We start from the raw sequence: 23,188 nt of genomic DNA, 5'->3' as shown, positions 1-23,188 counted from the left end.
TTGGGCGGAAAATTATCTCTGTTTTCAAGCAATTGGCACAAACTGACAAAGGACAAATGGATTTTGGACATTATAGACCACGGTTACAGGTTCCATTTTCATACCCTGCCAAGAAAACAAGGCATGCCAAACCTTCCACAACATCAGAGGGCAGAGGCTATCAAGCAAATTTCCCTGCTTACTCAGATCAAAGCAATAGAAAAAGTTCCACAACAAGAACAGGGTCAGGGGTTTTACTCAAGACTGTTCCTTGTTCCAAGAAAAGAAACTCAATGGAGACCAATACTGGACTTGTCCGCTTTAAACACTTTTCTCATAGTACCAAAGTTCAAAATGCTGACTCTACAGCAACTCCTTCCCATGCTGGGCAAGGGGTCTTGGCTGATTACTCTGGACCTCAAGGAGGCATACCTGCATGTCCCTATCAGACACAGCTGCAGAAGATACCTCAGATTTCTTGCAGGGCCAGAGCATTATCAATTCTCAGCATTGCCATTTGGCTTGTCTACTGCGCCCAGAGTATTCACGAAATGCCTGGCTTCAGTAATTGCTCATTGCAGGCTCCAGGGGATTCAAATTTACCCGTACCTGGACGACTGCCTCATACAAGCGGACGACAAACTAATTTTGACAAAAAACTTGAATTATGTCATACAATTGCTACAAGCTCTGGGATACACAGTCAACTTTCAAAAGTCAAGACTTCAGCCATCCCAGCAAATAACCTTCTTAGGAGCCAAACTAGACACAGCCTCTCAAATGGCTTACCTGACAGAAGACAAGCAAAAGAAGTTAACTCATTACTTCAAAAATTTATCAAAGCTCACCCAGATGACTGCAAGGAGAGTCCTACAGGCCCTGGGTTACATGGCATCCTGCATTCTCCTGGTTCCACTAGCAAGGCTACACATGAGAAAGCTTCAATGGTACCTAAAAAGCTTATGGTCTCAACACAGCAACAACCTAGAGGCAACCATACCACTCATTCCATGTCTTCAAAAGGAATTTCTATGGTGGGCCTCAGCAAGCCAGTTAAACACAGGTATGTCATTCAAAAAACCTCAGATAACACAGACCATGACCACAGACGCCTCAGACCTTGGATGGGGGGGCGCACATGGAGGGCAGATGTATTCAAGGACATTGGTCGACAAAGGAAGCACATCTGCATATCAACCAAAAAGAAATGCTGGCAGTAATGCATGCCATCGAGGCCTTTGGGCAACAACTTCAACAAGGCCACCTACTAATACGGACAGACAACACCACTGTGATGTGGTACATAAACAAGCAGGGGGGCACTCATTCTTACCCCCTTTGCAGACTGACAATGAATCTTTGGGAGAAATCACTGAGCATAAACATACAGCTACAATCCCAGTTTGTTCCAGGCAAAGAGAATGTTCTGGCGGACAGTCTAAGCAGGAATTTCCTAGATCCCCACGAATGGAGGTTACATCCAGAAATCTTTATACGACTCATCTCGGCATGGGGCAGGCCAGACGTAGAACTATTTGCCTCACACCTCAATCGTCACCTACAAAAGTTCTGTTCAAGGACATATCATCCACAAGCATGGAAGATAGATGCTCTCTCATTCAACTGGAGCTCCCTAAAAATCTATGCATTTCCACCTCTGCCACTGATGACCACAGTATTACTAAAGATCAAAGCAGAGCAGCCCAAGGGGATCCTAATAGCTCCAGACTGGCCAAGACAACACTGGTACCCACTACTACGGAGCGTTTGTCACAACAAAACGTGGGCCCTTCCCCAATGGCCCCAACTTCTGACTCAACACAACTTCAGGACAGTTCATCCCAACATCCAGACGCTACAGCTAACAGCTTGGGAGATCCCATAAATAACCTTAATATACCTCTCTCCAAGGAAGTTCAGCGGATACTAACAGAAGCCCGCAGACCATCCACCAGAAAGGTTTACTCAGCCAAATGGAAGAGATTCAGCATTTGGAATACCAGTAAGGGTCATGATGCATCCTTTTTGAGCATTCCACTCATTCTGGAATATTTGTCAGATATGCTACATAATGGACTTTCATACTCTTCCATAAAAATACATGCTTCAGCTATCTCAGCTAGATACAACACTGATCCACCTGTGTTTTCACATCCTTTGTTAAGGCAATTTCCTAGAGGAATCAAGAATATAAAGCCCCCAAGAAAGGCACCAGTACCAGCTTGGGACCTCAACTTTGTCCTAGAAAAATTGACTCTACCTCCCTTTGAGCCAGCAGCTTCTGTGGACTTACAATTTCTTTCCTGGAAGACAGCTTTCCTGTTGGCCATTACCTCAGCAAGAAGGGTTTCGGAATTACAGGCCCTAATGGCAATACCACCGTTCATAACCTTTCACAGAGACAGGGTCTCCTTACGAACCAACCCTACCTTTCTGCCAAAAGTAGTATCTAGGGTATCTTTAAATCAAGCAGTTCACCTGCCTACTTTCTTTCCCAATCCTGAGAACAAAGGGGAGAGACTGTTGCATACCTTGGACATTCACAGACAACTTCGCTACTACCTGGACAGAACCAAGACCAGTAGGAAGTCTGATCAGCTTTTTGTAGCTTACGCCCCTGGAGTACAAGGAAAAGCAATTTCCAAACAGACAATTTCAAAATGGATTGGACATTGCATCAGATTCTGTTATTCCTTCCATGGAAAGTGTGTGCCAGCCAATGTCAGACCACACTCCACCAGAGCTACAGCATTCTTAAGAGGGGTGCCTACAAAGGACATTCTAGAAGCTGCTACATGGAGCTCCGTGCATACATTTTCCAAACACTACAACCTCCCTTTATATTCCAGATCCAGAGCAGGCTTTGCTTCGGCAGTCCTGCAGGGTTTGATAGCCACACCATCCCTTTCGTAGAGCATTCCACCTCCCCCAGCTAAGCTATGGTATTCAACCCATATGTTATGACTGCAGTTGCATTCTTGAAGGACATAGTACAGTTTTGTACCTACCATAAATGTAGATGTCCGATAGATATGCAACTGCAGTCGGGTTTTCCCTCCCTCCTTCCCCTCTATGCCTTGGGTCCACTCCTATCCCTGTTATTTTTAGCTGGGGATGTCTGTTATGGTGTATCTGTTTATTGCTTACTTATTTGTCTGGAAACCTGTTTTTGTCTTCCAATTTGATTACAGCCTTCCTTGGAGGGCACCTGGCATCTGGGGCAAGAAACACTGAAGAAGATGGCGTCGGCTGATGCTTATGTACTCCAGCCGCTCTGACGTTGGAGAGAAATGCGACATCAGCCGACGTCGGACCCAGACTTTGGAATCCGGCCGACCGAGGGCTGCCTGAGGCAGGACAAACCCATATGTTATGACTGCAGTTGCATATCTGTCGGACATCTACATTTATGGTAGGTACAAAACTGTACTTTTCCTGTTCAGACTCCTAGCATTAAGCAAAACCTTCAGTTTGTCTCGAGTGGATTTTGTTACATCGGAAATTTTGTTGTTTTGACATTGCCTACAAATGGCAATATGGGGGAGGCAAGCACCTTTGCCAGTATTCAAAATCCTAGACTAGACAGGTGTAGACCATCTGTGGCAAAGCAGCGTGGCCTGTCAACCATGTCTTCCCGGGCTGGCAGTTACTGGATTCCCCTGGGCTGACCAAAAGCTAAGCCAGTTGTTGACGTCTGTCATTTTTTGTTTATACTGTGGCATCATCCTGGGTGAAGTAGAATGCTGCTTAGGGCTAGGGTCTTACCTGCCTGGGACACACAATCTGAGAGTTCACTCCTGTCTCTCATATAGTCCAGAGAGGTACGTCTCAAGTCATTCACTCCAACACAGTGTGTGACAGAGTCATAATGTTACTTGTTCTTGAGTGACAAGTGCTTGTATGATTTTACAGATCCCGGCACCTTACAGGCAGTTGACCATGACCTTTTCCTTGTCCAGCCTGGTGATGGAGACGAGTCTCTCACTATGGAGTCCCCTATAACCAAGACATTAGGTTTTGAGGTGTTTTGCCTTAGGTGCTTATTTTCTGAGACACTGGTGTGTGCATTACGTGTAGTGGTTTCTGTTTGCATAGCAGTGTGTGCAAGTTATTTACGTTTGGGAAGTCTCTGATCTTTTGATAGGCTGCTAGTGAGTACGTCCGTGTACGTGAGTGTGTGTCGTGTCCCTTTTGTGTGTGAGGTGGAGTGTGTATGTGTACTTGATTACCGGTTTGATGTCCGCTTTAAATGAGAGAAGTGACTCCAGTTTCTTAGTATAGTTACATCCCTCATGTAGAGTATTTGATTGATTTAGGAGTAAGTGGTTGTCAGTATATATGAGGCAATTACCGCATTGCCTCAGGATAGCCTTGTCAATCAGGCTGGCAGAGAACTGATTGGAAACTGCCCATCCAACATAGTAGGTTTTCACAGCATGTACTGTTAAGGAAGGAAGTGGGCTAGTTAGACCTGTTTTTGTGTTAGGACTAACAAAGGGGCTTATTCTGTTGAAAGCTAGGTATGAAAAGTGTGACAACAGTGCTCAGTGCGCTGCTGGGTTGCCCATTGTGCAATAGTGAAGCTTGGCAGGGTTGCACTGACCGATGTCTAGGGAAAAAATTGTGTTTCAAGGCATTTGTGTCTATACAGGGCACAGCTAACCTCTTTGCGTGGTGTGCAGCAACAAGCAAAAACGAGGCTTAAATACAAGTGAAAATAAAAACTTTCAAGCTAATTTACCAGTAGGAAAGCACACAGAAAACCTTCCCCAGCAATCCCCAACCCAGAAAAGGCTGGATCTACACTCCTCTACCAAGAGGGTTCATGGTTGGTTTAGTTTCAAGTGTAACAATACAGGCTAGATTCAGCAGATCTGAATCTGGACTATGCTGTCTAGGCTAACAGTATTTAACATTTGATTACTGGGAAAGACTGATTTGGAACAAAGGCAATTTTCAGTGGAGGCCTGGGGAGAAATGTTCCAAATGTGTGTCCTTGAAAGTACAGTTCAAGTGCAGAAAATGATGCAGTCACAAACAAACTGTAAAAAGCAGAATTAATGGGAAATCATCTGGGATAATATATAATAAGGATGGTCAAGGCCAGTCTATTATGGAGTGGGATAGGTTATTTTGAGTACAAAAAAGGAAACTGGCTGAGCTTAACATGGCCTACAAGGACAGCTAGCCTAGTACTTGTCTATGAACCATAGTGGGGTATTCAGTCTTAGCTGATGCTACCTCACTTTCCAGACGTCTGGTAATTTTCATGTTTGAAAATGTACTAGAATAAGTTTCACCATCTTCTATTTTTGCCTTTTGTGTGCTGCACTTATTTACAGAAATTGATTATGTAAATGGATATATTGAAAGATGTGGCGGTGATGAAATGACTGAGACCATAGGGTAACGAATGCTAGACTAGTAGATGCTACGGCCTATAATAGGTCCAGTAATGAGATGGTGGAGACAGAGACCGTAGGAGTAGCATACTCTACGTCAGCATTTGTTATGGCCTATGATAGGTCCAGTAACATGATTGCGGACATCCTTTGTAAGAATTGGACTACTGTTACATCATGCAATGATATTCGACAATGGGTGGGTGAAAAACCTAACATTGTATATAGAAGGGGGACGCACCCTTAAGAATATCCTTGAAGCAGAAATTAGGAAACCTGTGGTAGGTATATGGAAAAATGTGCATCATATACAATGTGCGCACATATCCTAGAGGGACCCTTCTGTGTAATAAATGGGGGACCATGATTAAAATAAAGGGGTCATGGTAAACTGAGCGAGTGGTATATTGTGCCCTCTGCACTAAACGTCCCGCTTTTTATATTGGAAAAACTGAAAGGAAGCTTAAATGTAGAATGTATGAGCACCTTAGAGATATAAGGTTGAGGATAGACACAGATGCACTTGCAAAACATTGTAATGATTTTTCTGGACACATTTTTAAATTTAGTATTCTGGATGGATTTGAAATTAACCCAAGAGGGGGGGGGGGTCCATGGACACTTCAACTAGAAAAACAGGAGCCCATTTGGCAGATTAGAATGAATGTAACAAGTTGGCCAGGTATTAACGATGCCCTGTCTCTAGCTTGCTTTTTAAAATTGAAAGCATTAGACAGATAATGAGGTATTTATATATTGTATAGTTTCATATTGGATAAATGTTTAGATGGTGGAGGTTTTTTGTATTATATTATGTATTATATGTTTCATATATCAAAGTGGTATTTATATTATATGTATTTATTACATATATAGTTTTTATACACATTTTAAAAAGGTGTATTTAGCTGTTTAATATATATGAATTTTTAATTGATAATACATTTTTATTGATGTAGAATAATTAGGGGGTGGATTTCTACATTTAAAGAGCGACTATTGATAGTGTGCTGTTATCTTGCAAAAGTCTGAATGAACAGAGACAAAAGCGCTTGATGAATTGCTACTGTTTAATTTCTTACTTTTACTTTTACCATGAATAAAGTGTGTTTTAAGTTGATCAATCCTTTGCTGTCCTCATATCTGCTGCTGTGGACTTTGTGCTATGTTTGAACATGTACTAGAATAAGTTTCACCATCTCCTATTTTGCCTTTTGTGGATTCTTATGCTTGTGGTTATGGGAAAAAAATGGCAACTACAGTAAATTAACTTACTGATTCCATCAGTTTGGCTGTTGATGTTGGAAATTCTGCAGCTGTTTTGCTTAGTGTGGCATTGTGTATTACGTGCTCCCTGCAGTTTTGTGCAATTTCCATGAACATCCTGGTTGCTTCAACTAATAGACCTTCTGACACTGCTGCATTTCTGGAACTGGTATTTTCGGGTATAAACGTCTCAGAACAGCAGATGTCCTTCAAGGATGCATCTGCAGTCATAACATATGGGTTGTCCTGCCTCAGGCAGCCCTTCGGTCGGCCGGATTCCAAAGTCTGGGTCTGGCCTCAGCTGATGTCGCACTTTCCCCGACGTCAGAGCGTCCGGGGTATAAAAGCATCAGCCAACGCCATTTTCCTCAGTCTTTCTTGCCGCACGGTGCCCGAAGCAGAAGCTGTTCGCAAGTGCCGGTCGGTCAGATCCAGTGAATTCAGCTACCGAAGACTTCGAAAAAGCTACGTACCCCGTTGGGGACTCTTTCTTGCCTCAGCCGATGTCAGAGAAAGTAAATAATTGTTTAACTTGTGGGAAACAAATACCTCATAAGGATTTCCATTCCTACTGCCTTCCTTGCTTAGGCCCAGACCACGACGTATCGTCCTGATGTCCTTCAAGGATGCATCTGCAGTCCTAACAAATGGGTTGTCCTGCCTCAGGCAGCCCTTCGGTCGGCCGGATTCCAAAGTCTGGGTCTGGCCTCGGCTGATGTCGCACTTCACCCGACGTCATAGCTGCTGTGAATTGGGAAGGCATCAGCCAACGCCATTTTCCTCAGTCTTTCTTGCCGCGCGGTGCCCGAAGCAGAAGCTGTTCGCAAGTGCCGGTCGGTCAGATCCAGAGATTTCTACTACTGAAGACTTCTAAAAAGCTAAGTACCCGTGGGACTCTTTCTTGCCTCAGCCGATGTCAGAAAAAGTAAATAATTGTTTAACTTGTGGGAAACAAATACCTCATAAGGATTTCCACTCTTACTGCCTTCCTTGCTTAGGCCCAGACCACGACGTATCAGCTTGTCTAGCCTGTGCTTCCTTCAACCGACGGACACTTAGACGTCGGTCGGAGTTTGCAGAGGAGTTTTTTGGTCCCGCTTTTGCTTACAAAATGCCATCGGAGACTCCGACTTCACAATTAGCTAAAAAGCGTAAGGAAAAGGACCGACACTTGCGGTCCGCGGTTTCGGCCGAAACCACGGTTAAGCCAACAGCGAGTGTATCGGTTTTGGCTGAAACCGAGTCCTCGGTTCTTCCTTCGGCCGAAAGCATGCCTCCGATAGCCGAGGCCTCACACAGCATGGCTGAATCTGCTAGTGAAATTTCCCCTGCTGTAGCAGGCACCCAGGATTTATCAGATACTATTCCTTTAGACATATCTACTCCTGCACGTGGAGCTGCTAGGCCCCCTGCATCTATGTCTATCAAGGCTTTTTCTAGGGCTAAAGCAGCTAAATCTTCTAAGGCCTTGCCTGCTAAAACCCCCTCACACAGGCCTACCTCTAGTTCCCAAATGCTCAGCCTGGCTGAGGATCTCATTTCTTTGATCAGGGGATCCCAACCTCACCCAGACAGGGCCTCTCAACCCCCTCCAGAGAAGAGGCCTAGAGCAGAGCCCCCGGATCCTGTTTCTACAGACTATTCCTCGATGATTCAGAAAACTCAGATCCTCCAGAAGGCCCATATTCTCCTTATGAGGATTCTGATGCAGAAGACTCCATTCCTTCTGCCTCTCCTCCTGAGGAATTTTCTTTTGGGAAACCTTACATGCTATGAGAGAGCATTTTCAGTGGCAGGGCCAGGATTTTTCAGATTCAAGGAAAAGGCTAAGGACCTTTTTACATTTACCACAGCATAGGCCTTTAGCCATTCCTCCAGTACTAACAGTTGTTGATGATGCATATAATGATGCCTGTACTGCCCCTGACTCTCTTCCCCCGGCCCCTGCCAAGCCCGACAGATATTACAGGGTCCCGGACACACACTTTCACTTGTATAAGGCTCCTATTGCAGATCCTGAAACCGTTTCACAGGGCCCCAAAGCTGTAGCAGCTGCCTCTGCCAAAAAACCCCTCCCCTCTGAAAGAGAATCTAGAGCATTAGAGAGATGGGGTAAAAAGTTTATACTTCTGCTACTCTTCGCTAGGGCCTTAAACTGTCAATTCCACATGATTCAGTATCAGGAATTTTTGTTAGACCAGCTAAATAAAAAACTGTCCTCTCCTAAACCTATAGACCGTAAGTCCCTTCAGGATTTGGTACATAACACTCAGCAGGTCAGTAATCATTCCTTAAAATGCGGCTATGATGCACTGGAGGCTTCCTTTAGATCAGCTGTGATTGGAACAGTGATCAGAAGGCATGCATGGTTAAAAGAGCAATCCTTACCAGACCATGTAAAGTCAAAGCTCCTAGATGCTCCCATGGAGAAACAAAGTTTGTTTGGCTCCCCTGCACAGCAAGTGCTTAAGAAGGTGGAAGAAAAAGCAAAATCTGTCCAAACAGTCAAGGATTTCTTACAGGTCCAGCCTCCGAGGTTTAGTAGAAATTGGCCTTCGAAGAATTGGTCCTTTCCAGACACCTCCAGAGCACAGAGAGGCAGAAATAGGCGCCCAAGAGGCAGAGGTCAATCCAGAGGTGCCTACAGGGGACGTCAGTGGCAGCCTAACAACCAGAGAAGTACTGCCACAGATCCAGCTACTACCACTTCCACAGGACAGACACAATGACTTGACTCTGATACCGCCTACCACAGAACAACTGGAAGCACCCTTAGGCGGAAAGCTAGCCTTATTTTCCGTAAACTGGCATTACATTACAGGAGACAAATGGATTTTACAGACAATAGACAAAGGCTACAGGTTTCACTTCCACACACTAGCAAAAAAGAGAGGAATGCCAAACCTACCACCAAACCAAAAAACAAACGCTCTAGGACAAATCAACGACTTACTAAGGATGAGAGCTATAGAAAAGGTACCGCCTATGGAACAAGGACAAGGATTTTACTCCAGACTTTTCCTGGTACCAAGGAAAGAAAACCAGTGGAGGCCTATTCTCGACCTGTCCGCTCTGAACACATATCTCATTGTTCCAAAATTCAAAATGCTGACCCTACAGCAACTTCTTCCCATGCTGGGCAAGGAGTCTTGGCTGGTGACTCTAGATCTCAAGGAGGCATACCTGCATGTCCCTATACGACCAGATTGCAGAAGATACCTCAGATTTCTTGCAGGATCAGAGCATTATCAATTCTCAGCATTGCCCTTTGGCTTATCTACTGCGCCCAGAGTATTCACGAAATGCCTGGCATCAGTAATTGCTCATTGCAGGCTTCAGGGAATTCAGATTTATCCATACCTGGACGACTGCCTAATACAAGCGGACAACAAGATCAAATTAACAAAAGATTTGGAAAAGGTTATACAACTACTGCAAGCCCTGGGATACACAGTCAACTTGAAAAAGTCAAGGCTGGTACCATCCCAAAGAATAACATTCTTGGGTGCAGAACTGGACACATCAAATCAGATGGCATTTCTCACAGCAGGAAAGCAAAAGCAACTACCACTCTATTTCATGGCATTAACAACACAGAACCAGCTTACAGCAAGGAAAGTCCTGCAAGCACTGGGTTACATGGCATCCTGCATAATATTGATTCCACATGCCAGGCTGCATATGAGGAAGTTGCAATGGTACCTAAGGAATATATGGTCTCAACACAAGCACAGTCTAGAAGCCCAGATTCCAATAATTCCATGCCTGAAGCAGGAATTCCTGTGGTGGGCTCAGGCCTGTCAGTTGAACAGAGGACTGCCTTTCCACAAACCTCGCCCAAGCCAGACTATCACCACGGACGCCTCAGACCTAGGCTGGGGGGCACACATGGTGGACAAGTGTATACAAGGCCTATGGACACAAGACCAGCTGAACCTACACATAAATCTAAAAGAGATGCTGGCAGTGAAACAGGCACTTCAGACATTCAGACCTTTTCTTCAACAGGGTCATTTGCTGATAAGGACAGACAACACCACAGTCATGTGGTATATCAACAAACAGGGAGGCACACACTCATATCCTCTATGCTGGATGGCAATGGACCTGTGGAATGTGGCCCTGAACCTCAACATTCAGCTCCAGGCCATATTTGTGCCAGGAAAAGAAAATATACTAGCAGACACCCTAAGCAGAACTACTACGGATGCCCACGAATGGATGCTGCATCCAGACATCTTCAAATCCATTACAAAGAAATGGGGACTACCAGAAATAGACCTGTTCGCATCCCACACAACCACCAATTGAGGAAATTCTGCACAAGGACATACCACCCACTAGCTTGGAAGGTGGACTCCCTATCCTTCAGTTGGGAAAACCTGACAGCATATGCATTCCCACCTCTTCCTTTGATGCACAAAGTGCTACTGAAGATCAAAGAAGATCACCCAAGGATCATCCTGGTAGCTCCAGACTGTCCGAGGCAGCATTGGTACCCGCTACTGAGGAGCATGTCTCGGACACACGCATGGCCTCTACCTCTAGTTCCTTTACTGCTAACACAGAACAACTACAAGATCCTACATCCAAACTTGAAAACACTACAGCTAGCTGCTTGGAATATTACATAAAACAAAATAACCCAGATTTATCTCAGAGGGTGAAAGACATTATCCTGGAGGCTCGCAGACCCTCCACAATGAAGGCTTATTCAGCCAAATGGAAAAGATACCTCATTTGGAGTGCAGCAAAAGGAGAAAATGTATCATTAGCAAACATAGCTAACATCCTGGAATACTTAGCAGAGCTTTTCCACAATGGCCTATCTTACTCCTCCATTAAGATTCATGCATCAGCAATTTCAGCAGAATACAACATGGATCCTCCTGTCTTCTCTCATCCTCTACTCAGGCAGTTTCTGAGAGGAATTAAAAATGTAAAGCCTCCAAGGAAGCCACCTTTGCCTACATGGGACCTTAACTTTGTGCTGGAAAAGTTAACACTTCCCCCTTTCGAACCAGCAGCAACAGTAGAATTGCAGTTCTTATCTTGGAAAACTGCTTTCCTGCTTGCAATCACTTCAGCAAGAAGGGTTTCTGAATTACAGGCATTAATGGCAGTACAGCCCTTCCTTATCTTCCATCAGGATAGAGTGTCCTTGAGAACTAACCCTACTTTTATGCCAAAAGTGGTCTCCAGGGTATCATTGAACCAAGCTCCGTGCATACATTTGCCAAGCATTATAATCTGCCTTTTATACTCCAGATCCCGAGCAGGTTTTGCAACTGCTGTTTTGCAAGGGATCTTAACTACACCGTAATCATCTTAGTGCCTCCTCCCCCAGTTTGGCTATGGTATTCTACCCATTTGTTAGGACTGCAGATGCATCCTTGAAGGACATAGTACAGTTTTGTACCTACCATAAATGTAGATGTCCGAGAGGTATGCATCTGCAGTCAGGATTGCCCACCCTCCTTCCCCTCTGTGGTACTCCTAGGGTATTTGCCCATCTTGTAGCTAGCTGGGGGAATCTATTATGGTGTATTTGTTTGTATATATGTATATACATGCTTATTTTTGTTTGCTCTCTACTGTTTGGAATCATTTGCATTTATCCAAATTTAGCCTTCCTAGAGGGCACCTGGCATCTGGGGCAAGAAACACTGAGGAAAATGGCGTCGGCTGATGCCTTTATACCCAATTCACAGCAGCTATGACGTCGGGTGAAGTGCGACATCAGCCGAGGCCAGACCCAGACTTTGGAATCTGGCCGACCGAAGGGCTGCCTGAGGCAGGACAACCCATTTGTTAGGACTGCAGATGCATACCTCTCGGACATCTACATTTATGGTAGGTACAAAACTGTACTTTCAGCCTGTGCTTCCTTCAACCGACGAACTCTTAGACGTCGGTCGGAGTTTGCAGAGGAATTTTTTGGGGCTAGTTTTGCATATAAAATGCCATTGAAGACTCCGACATCACATTTGGTGAAAAAACGGAAGGACAAGGACCGACACTTGCGGCCCGCGGTTTCGGCTGAAACCACGGTAAGGCCTACCGCGAGTGTCTCGGTTTCGGCCGAAACCGAGTCCTCAGAGATTCCTTCATCCGAATCCACTCAACCGACCACCGCGGCCCGGGAGGCCCCGGCTGAGTCGGCTACCGAGCTACCTACCGAAACCAGTGTCCAGGATATGTCCGACACCATACCTTTGGACATATCTACTCCTGCACGTGGGGCAGCTAGACCTCCTGCTTCCATGTCCATTAAGGCTTTTTCTAGGGCTAAAGCTGCTAAACTTTCTAAAGCTTTGCCTCCCAAGACTACCTCCCAGAGGCCTTCCTCTAGTTCTCAGATCCTCAGCCTTGCAGAGGACCTTATTTCTTTAATTAGAGGTTCACAACCTCACCCGGACAGGGCCTCTCACCCTCCACCAGACAAAAGGCCCAGGACTGAGCCCTCTGACCCACACTCTTCAGATGAGTCCACGGATGGATTTGAGTTGTCAGACCACCAGGAGGAGGCTTATTTGCCCTATGAGGATTCTGATGCTGAAGAATCTATCCCTTCGGCCTCCCCTCCTGAAGAGTTTTCCTTTGGTGAGACTCTACACTCCATGAGAGAGCATTTTCAATGGCAAGGTCAGGAATTCTCTGATTCTAGAAAAAGATTAAGGACCTTTTTACATTTGCCTCAGCATAGGCCCTTAGCTATACCTCCTGTTTTGAATGTAATTGATGATGTGTACAATGATGTCAGTACAGCCCCTGATACTCTCCCCCCGGCCCCTGCCAAACCTGATAGATACTACAGGGTCCCGGATTCTCACTTCCATCTGTATAAAGCCCATTCTGCAGACCCAGAAACTATTACTCTGGGCCCTAAAGGGGTTGCAGCTGCCACCGCCAAAAATCCTCTACCTTCTGAAAGAGAGTCTAGAGCTTTAGAGAGATGGGGAAAGAAGGTATATACTTCTGCAACTCTTTCCGTCAGGGCACTAAATTGTCAATTTCATATGATACAGTACCAAGAGTATTTGTTAGATGAACTGAATAAGAAGCTTTCTTCTCCTGAGCCCCTTGACCGTAAATCCCTTCAGGATTTGGTACACAACTCACAGCAGGTTAGTAATCATTTCTTAAAGTGTGGTTATGATGCATTGGAGGCTTCATTTAGGTCAGCTATGACTGGGGCAGTTATTCGTAGGCATGCCTGGCTGAAGGAACAATCTTTGCCAGACCATGTTAAAGCTAAACTCCTGGATGCTCCAATGGAGAAACAAAATTTATTTGGCTCCTCTGCTCAGGAGGTCTTAAAAAAGTATGAAGAAAAGGCAAAATCTGTGCAAACAGTTAAGGATTTCCTGTAAGTACAACCACAGAGATTCAGCAGAAACTGGCCTACTAAGAATTGGTCCTTTCCAGATTCGGACAGAGCCCAGAGAGGCAGGAACAGACACCCCAGAGGCAGAGGCCAATCTAGGGGCTCTTACAGAGGCCGTCAGTGGCAGCGGCCAATCTAGGGGCTCTTACAGAGGCCGTCAGTGGCAGCCTGCCAACCAGAGAGGTAGTGCAACAGCAGCAACAACAACTACTACACCAGGACAGGCTCAATGACTTTACTCTGATTCCGCTTACCAGGGCTCAACTGCAAGCACCCTTGGGCGGAAAGCTTGCTTTATTCTCAAAAAACTGGCATTATATTACAAGGGACACATGGACACTGCAAATAATAGACAAAGGATACAGGTTCCACTTCCACACTTTGCCAAAAAGAAATGGAATGCCAAACCTACCACCAAATCAGAGGGCAGAGGCTTTAAAGCAGATCAACAACTTGCTTCAAATGAAAGCTATAGAAAAGGTACCACTTTCAGAACAAGGCCAAGGATTTTACTCAAGACTATTCCTTGTACCAAGAAAAGAAAATCAGTGGAGGCCTATTCTCGACCTGTCTGCACTGAATACTTACCTCATTGTGCCAAAATTCAAGATGCTGACCCTACAGCAACTTCTTCCCATGTTGGGCAAGGAGTCTTGGCTGGTGACTCTAGATCTCAAGGAGGCATACCTGCACGTCCCTATTCGACCAAACTGCAGAAGACACCTCAGATTTCTTGCAGGATCAGAGCATTATCAATTCTCAGCATTGCCCTTTGGCTTATCTACTGCACCCAGAGTATTCACGAAATGCCTGGCATCAGTAATTGCACACTGCAGACTTCAGGGGATTCAAATCTACCCATTTCTGGACGACTGCCTTTTACAAGCGGACAACAAGGTAAATTTGATAAAAGACTTGGCCTATGCCATCCATCTGCTACAGGCATTGGGATTCACAGTCAACATCCAAAAATCAAGACTGGTTCCATCCCAAAGGATAACCTTTTTGGGTGCGGATCTAGACACAACCACCCAAATGGCCTTTCTCACAGAAGAAAAACAAAAACAACTTCCGGATTACTTCATGAATCTGACAAGACAAACTCAGCTTACTGCAAGGAAAATCCTGCAGGCCCTGGGTTACATGGCATCCTTCATAATTCTGATACCACAGGCCAGGCTGCATATGAGAAAATTACAATGGTATCTAAGGAGTGTATGGTCTCAACACAGTCACAGTTTGGAAACTTTGATACCAATCATTCCTTGCCTTCAAAAGGAATTCCTGTGGTGAGCTCAGGCCTGCCAGTCCAACAGAGGGTTGCCTTTCAACAAACCAAAAACAAAACAAACCATCACCACGGATGCTTCAGACCGAGGATAGGGAGCACACATGGAGGGCAAATGTATCCAAGGCCTATGGGCTCAAGGGCAGCTACGCATGCACATAAACCAAAAGGAAATGCTGGCAGTGATGCATGCAATCGAGGCTTTCAAGCCCTTCCTCCATCAAGGCCACCTGTTAATAAGGACAGACAACACCACGGTTATGTGGTACATAAACAAGCAGGGAGGCACACACTCCTACCCTCTATGCCGGCTGGCTATGAATCTATGGGAACTATGCCTGAAACTCAATATCCAACTGCAGTCCCAGTTCATGCCAGGAAAGGAAAATACACTGGCAGACAGCTTAAGCAGAACTACCATGGATGCACACGAATGGATGCTGCACCCAGACATCTTCCAACTCATAACAAGGGCATGGGGAACGCCGGAGATAGATCTGTTCGCCTCCCCCCCTCAACCATCAACTGAAGACATTCTGCTCAAGGACATACCACCCACAAGCTTGGAGGGTGGACTCTCTCTCTTTCAGCTGGAAAGCTCTAAAAGTATATGCCTTCCCACCTCTCCCTTTAATGTACAAGTTTCTACTGAAGATCAGGGAGGAACAGCCAAGAGTGATTCTGATAGCTCCAGACTGGCCAAGGCAACACTGGTATCCACTATTGAGGAGCATGTCACAGGCAAAACCATGGCCTCTCCCCCTATGGCCTCTTCTTCTGACGCAGAACAATTTCAAGATCATGCATCCCAACTTAAAAACATTGCAGCTAACTGCCTGGAAAATTCCTTAAATCCAAACCAAAATGTTTTATCACAGAGAGTGAAGGACATTATCATGGAAGCTTGCCGGCCTTCCACAAGGAAGACATACTCAGCTAAATGGAAAAGATTTCTCATTTGGAACACATCAAAAGGCTTAGATGTGACAGTGGCAAGCATGACACATATTCTGGAATACTTAGCAGAACTGTTCCACAATGGCCTTTCCTATTCTTCCATTAAGATTCATGCCTCAGCAATTTCAGCAGAATACAATGTGGATCCACCTATCTTCTCACACCCTCTCCTCAGGCAATTTCTGAGAGGGATCAAAAATATCAAGCCTCCAAGAAAACCCCCTTTACCTGCTTTGGATCTCAACTTTGTCTTGGAGAAACTAACTCTTCCTCCCTTTGAACCAGCAGCATCAGCAGATCTACAGTTTCTGTCTTGGAAAACTGCATTCCTTCTGGCAATAACTTCAGCAAGAAGAGTATCTGAGTTACAAGCATTAATGGCAGTACAGCCATTTCTTATCTTCCATCAGGACAGAGTTACACTAAGAACTAATCCTACTTTTATGCCAAAGGTGGTATCTAGGGTATCCTTGAACCAAGCTATTCACTTGCCTACGTTCTTCCCAAATCCACAGAATAGAGGGGAAAAACTTCTGCACACCCTGGATATACACAGACAACTACGCTACTACTTGGACAGAACTAAACGTAGCAGAAAAACTGACCAACTATTTGTAGCGTATGCTGCTGGGGTGCAAAGAAAAGCAATTTCCAAACAGACAATTTCAAAATGGATAGGAAATTGCATTTGATTTTGTTACTCCTTTCATGGAAAGACAGTTCCTGCAAACATCAGGCCTCATTCCACAAGGGCCATGGCCACCACTACAGCCTTCCTACCAAGGACATTTTAGAAGCTGCTACTTGGAGCTCCGTGCATACATTTACCAAACATTACAATCTACCTTTATACTCTAGATCCAGAGCAGGCTTTGCTACTGCAGTCCTGCAGGGGATCTTAACTACACCATCTTTTTCTTAGTACCTCCTCCCCCAGATTGGCTATGGTATTCTACCCATATGTTATGACTGCAGATGCATCCTTGAAGGACATAGTACAGTTTTGTACCTACCATAAATGTAGATGTCCGATAGGTATGCATCTGCAGTCAGATTTACCCTCCCTCCTACCCCTCTGTGGTATTCCTAGGGTGCTTACCCCTCTTTTAGCTAGCTGGGGGAATCTGTTATGGTGTATTTGTTTGTATATACATGTATATACATGTATATATATATATATATATATATATATATATATATTATTTTGCAAATGTTTGGAATTCTATTGCATTTATCCAAATTTAGCCTTCCTAGAGGGCACCTGGCATCTGGGGCAAGAAAAACTGAGGAAAATGGCGTCGGCTGATGCTTTTATACCCCGGACGCTCTGACGTCGGGGAAAGTGCGACATCAGCCGAGGCCAGACCCAGACTTTGGAATCCGGCCGACCGAAGGGCTGCCTGAGGCATGACAACCCATATGTTATGACTGCAGATGCATACCTATCGGACATCTACATTTATGGTAGGTACAAAACTGTACTTTTCCATACCTCAGTTCAGAGTATGGCAAAACGGAAAATGTATAATTCCATACCTTCTACCACATGCAGAAAACATATAATTCTGTATCATCACCTACCAAAAATTCTTAAGACAGGTGATGTACAAAATAACAAGCTACAGTCTTTCTCTCTCTCTTTTATTTTTATTTTTTCATTTGTTTGTTAGAGTGGCAGTTTGCCTGATTTTTGTGTTTGCTTTCAAACTGACATTCAATGCTGGAATAAAACTGATGGCCAGAGAAGGTAAACATTCTTTCATAATTTTTATGGCCCCATTGCCTGCTAGCCATCAGGTACCACTGCTGCAGTTGGCCCATTCATTCCCTTTAATGGGATGAGAGCTGACTTTGGGATAGCCATTAAGGTTGGCCTATGTTTAAGCCTCAACTGTTGCACATGTCTGTCTGTATCCAAGGAGATGGCATGCAAAAGACCTTTGCAGTGCACGTCCCATCTTTGCATGATACAGTCATTTGGCCCTGCCCACCTTGTAGACAAAGGACCTCCATGTGATCCCTGGTCTCCATCAGGGATGCTACCACAGAAAACGTAGTCACAAGCATCCTCTCATTCTTCCAAAGTTGAGGTGTGTTGACATAAGCCCCACCTCCATTCTCCTGCTCCATGCCTGCTTCACCAAGCACCAGAGTCACTAGTCAAACTCTCATTTCCTGGGTGACCATCAGGGCTTTACCCTTCTATGGTAGGTCTGACATAATGTTACATTCTGCATTTAGCACAAGATATAATGGTGGTCTTCAGGAAATTCAAAATCAAAAGGATAAATGGTTGTGGCAACATTGAGACATTGGATGGGTTACTGACACTGTGAAAACCGTGCATAATGTTGGGATTGGTGAAAAGAACTTGAGCATGTCCTTGGAAGGTGGGCATGTCATATTTCATTAACCTTTACTTGATTATACATATTGTCCTTGTGTGACCTTTTCATTATGGTAGAGGTTATGCTGTTTATAATTAGCTTTGGGGCATTAGTTTTTATTTTGTTTGTCATTCTTTGCTTACTGGATTACTCTGAAGCCTAGTAGGACACTAGTCTCTGTTAGCTGAAACCGTTTTTAATTTTGCCTTTTCCTGTTTGTGTGTGTATCCTGCAGTGGGAGGTTGGTGCAGTGGAGATGCGATCTCCAGTGTGGAGAGGTATGATCCACAAACAAATGAGTGGAGGATGGTTGCCTCGATGAGCAAGCGGCGCTGTGGGGTCGGAGTAAGTGTTCTCGATGATCTTTTGTATGCTGTTGGAGGGCATGATGGGTCATCGTACCTCAACAGTGTTGAAAGGTGAGGCATTAACTGTATCTCATGCACTGATTACAGTTTTACGACCGTAGTAAATGTCTTACATGTACTTTAGATCACAGAATGTAGTCTCATTTGTGTCTAATGATAGAATGGAGGAACCCCAATGTGCTGCTCAGTTCTGGACTGCTTCCAGTGGCAAGCTGTCTTTGCAAGTTTCGTAAACTCTTATTTTTTGAGTAGGAGTAGAGGGATATCTGTGTGAACAACTGAGCGCATTTACAGACAGAGCTTAATCGGGAAACGCTTTTGTTATTAAAGCTATTTTGAGTTTGTTCAGGTGTCATAAGTAGTAAAGTATTTTATTGTATCATCATTTTTTCACGAGGTGTATAATTTCTATTTGCAGTCCTATGAATCATGGTCCTACTGTCGGCATGTTTTTAATTGTGTGTGTTATGGATAAATTATCAACCAGTTGTAGACATGAGAACCTAATCTAGTCTTTTACTTTGCAAAAAACAGTGTAGTCTTATTTAAAACATTAAAACAATATTAAAAAAATATTGTTTTAATGTTTTAAATAAGTGGTACAATTTAGTATAAAGGTTGGTATTGGTAGTAGAAGATATTTGTAGCAGGAAATTAATTTTTTATCCGAAAGAAAGATTATAACCTATTGTTCCTACTTTATTAATGTTATGCATTGCAGCAGGTGGAATAAAGTACGACTTGAGTAATGATGTTTATCATATCGGTTACTGCTGCTGCAGTAGCCTAAGCTGTGTAACAGCTGGGCAGCTTCTAAAGCTTCAGGATGTCTTTCATGCACCCAGAGCATTAGCCAGCAGAGCTGTCCTGCCACTGTAGGGAGTGCTTCTCTGTGGGCTTTAGGGGATAGGGTAATGTGGATTGACTTGTTCTGTTCCTTTGATGACATGCAAGTTCCAGTGGGGTAGAACCTTCCACATTAAAAATTATTTTATTGTACTTCCTACTTTGGAAAGTTATTTTTAAGCTAGCAGTTTGTGTTTTAACAGACTGTTAAGAGAATTTACTGTACTTTTAAATGGGAACACACTTTTTTCTGCTCACTTAAAATTTGTTTAAAGTAGTTGAAAAACATTTTTTCTGTGGAGAAATTGTTTATTTTTTGGGCTGATATAGTGTTTTAAAGTGCTTTTTACCAGCTTTTGCTGCTTGCTTTCCATAGGAAAGAGGCACCATTTTAAGCTTGATCATGGAACAAACTACCAGACCCTGTGGTCACGATGGGCCGGTGTTCCCCTTTGGATAGAGATTTAGTTTTAGGTACCTCTGCCTTAGAATGTATCAGACAGTGTGATGAGAGGGGTGAGCTGATACAGGGAGTCTCTAAGGTCTGTTGTCTCTTCCATCCATTCCAAAATGGATAGGTCTTTGGATCCAACCTCAGATCTGGCTTTGTTCACGGTAGACTTTGGATTCAAAGCTGAGGCTCCTCCCCTTACCCACAGTCCCCTCGCCCTGCCCCTGAAGTTACCTCAGATCTTATTTCCCATTTGTTCCGTCAGATTTAGTCTCCCCTGCCCAGACTTGCCTTACCTAAGTACCCTTTGCTGTTCTTCAATACACAGTTTTTTCTATTGTAGTGTAGTATTAAGTCTTAGGTTTATTAATAGTTACTGTTGTTAGCAGTGTGGTTATTTAGCTACTTTGGTTCCATGTGAGATGATTTCAGTTTCCCCTTCAGCTTTGATGTTCGAGGGCATTGAGAGGACAGTCTCCCTGTCTGAAGAGCGAGCTTCTCCTCCTCAATCCATTCCATCCATATACCATTGAATTCCCTTGGGTCTTGATCCTGCTTATTCCGTCAGGACAGCTGGTCCCATCAAGCTTTGAGGCATTTCATTTTCAGGACACCTGCTCGTCGTCTTAGTCTTCATCAGAACACCCCACTGTAGAGGCGTCTCTGAAGCATGCTTGCAAGAGGAGGCACACTGACTTCCCTCATGGTTAATTAACTGAAGACACTGACTTTGATAAAGGGAAGGGGTGCCTCAGATCCCCCTTGAGGATGTTCATATGTAGGTATTAGGCTATATGCCCTAGGGCCTATACAAGCCTAGCCAAAAAGGCACCCTGTCTTTCGCCACCCAAGAAAATTATTTTCCTGTGTCCCTGTCGAGCAGAGCCACAAAGGTGATGATCTGGATGAATTTCCTATTTCCCATTCAGTCATCAAGATTTTTCTTGAGTGATAATGAGGAGCTTTGTTTGATATTGATAGATAGTTTGTTCCAGAGTATGGGAAGTCTCTGGGACAGGAATCTATCTCTCCAGCATGTTCTGTTTATTGTGGTGACAAGGTTTAGATCCCTAGAGCATGTAGCTCTGAGGGATTGGGATTTCTTTAAGTGGAGCATGTCCAACAGCTCTGGGTTTGACATAGCTTTGTATATTAGGCAGAGATCGCCTCTGAGTAGGCGATATGCGATAGAGTAAAGCTGGAGTTTTTTGAGACTGTCTGCGTAGGGCATCTGTTTGAGGCCGGTAATCCTCTTTGTGAGGTATTTCTGCGGCCTTTCTAGTTGTTGAAGATGTCTTGTGAGGTACATACCTAAAGGGGCGTTGTACTCTATAATGGGTCTAATGAGTGATGAGTAGAGAGGCACAATAACCTCTTTTTTTCCTGGATGAGAAACCTTTTGTGATATGGTGTGCCACTTAGAAGGATTTCCTGACTACTGTGGCGATGTGATTATGTGATTATCAAAGGAGAAACTACTGTCCACCTGTGTCCTAAGGTCTCTTATCACACATTCGGTGTTAAGTAAACTACCACCTATGTGGTAGCTCATGGGTACAGAGTTTTTACCAAAGGGGATGACAATGCACTTTTTGGCATTGAACCTGAGGCCATGGCTTTGACACCAGACATCTGTCTCAGTTATGCCCTTTTGTAGGATGTCCACATTATTAGGAGTTTCAATTGTGGCTCCTAATTTGCAGTCATCTGTGAACTTTGTTAGCCAAAGACCTTCTGTGTTAACCTGTACTTAAGAAAAGTAGATACCAAACAGGAGAGGATGCAGGACTGAACCTAGTTACTCCACTTGTCACTGGTCTGAAGTCGGATTTGGAGTTTGCTACTTTCACAGTGTGGGTTCTGTCAGTGAGCCAGTTGGCAACCCATCTTGTGACATAGGGATTTATACCTAGTTTAGTGAGTTTATCTACAATTCCAGAGTGGGGGATGGTGTCAAAAGCCTTGGCAAGATCTAGATAGGCTGTGTGAACCAACTTACCCTCGTCTACGGCTTTGCTGACTGCTTCAAAGAAGTCAGGTTTAGGGGACATGGTCTGTCATTTACAAACCCGAACTGGGTGGGGTCCAGAGTTTGGAGATTAACAATGTCTTTATTCCATGATGATACGTTCTATAGTCTTGCAGACCAGGCTCGTTAGGCTAATGGGGCAGTAGTTCCCGGGGTCCATGGTGGCTTTCATTTGGGGAGTGGGATAACTGTAGCTGTGCGCCTTTCAGTAGGCACAAAGCCAGAGGTGAGACTATAATTGAACATGGTGTTTGGGTGGGGTGCCAGTTCATGTAGAATGCAGCCTGGGATGTTGTCAGGTCCCATGGATGCTGTGTTCTTTGCTTTGGAGAGTGTGGTTTTTACCTCTGCAGCCGTGATTACAGGGACTTTGCATTCTTCCTGTATAGAGATGGGCCGTTTAGGTGGTAGCGGAGTAAAGTTAGCACTAAACCTGTGTGCCAGGATGTTGGCAGTATCCGATGGTTCTGTATATTTAGTGCCATTGTGCTGTAACTCAGAGCAGATCTAAGTGTTGCCATTGAGATTCTTGACATAGCTATAGAATGCTTTGTAGTTGTCTTTAGATTCGGTGGCGATTCTGTTTTCATAACTAGCTTTGGAAGATTTTATGAGGGATCTCAGCTTCTTACTGAGGCTGACCAGGGAGTTCTTCCAGTCATGGGATTTCACTCTTTTTTTTTTTTTTTCCAACAGTTTCTTTCTTCTGATGTTCTTTGTGTTTCACTGTTGCAGTCATTACATTAGGGGTAATCTGCTGGCAGGTTGCCCTCAGTCGGCCTGAATTCCAAAGTCTTGGGTTCTGCATCATTTTTTCTTTGGTTTCCC

The 23,188-nt window shown here is 44.3% G+C and overlaps 1 protein-coding gene across 3 annotated transcripts in view; it reads left to right on the top strand.

Annotated features, from left to right (window-relative positions):
* The window catches only part of KLHL20 (kelch like family member 20), a 1,442,445-nt gene that overhangs the window by 829,993 nt on the left and 589,264 nt on the right, over window positions 1–23,188 (top strand). For all 3 annotated transcript variants that reach the window (XM_044085231.1, XM_044085232.1, XM_044085230.1), the window contains one exon: window positions 18,902–19,085. In XM_044085231.1, coding sequence (XP_043941166.1) covers window positions 18,902–19,085 — 184 coding nt within the window. The remainder of the gene's footprint in view (window positions 1–18,901; window positions 19,086–23,188) is intronic.

Source organism: Protopterus annectens, chromosome 10.part0 (genome assembly GCF_019279795.1).
Source record: "Protopterus annectens isolate FY-2018-M chromosome 10.part0, PAN1.0, whole genome shotgun sequence".
NCBI classification, from domain to species: domain Eukaryota; kingdom Metazoa; phylum Chordata; order Ceratodontiformes; family Protopteridae; genus Protopterus; species Protopterus annectens.
This window is presented reverse-complemented; position numbering and strand designations above follow the sequence as displayed.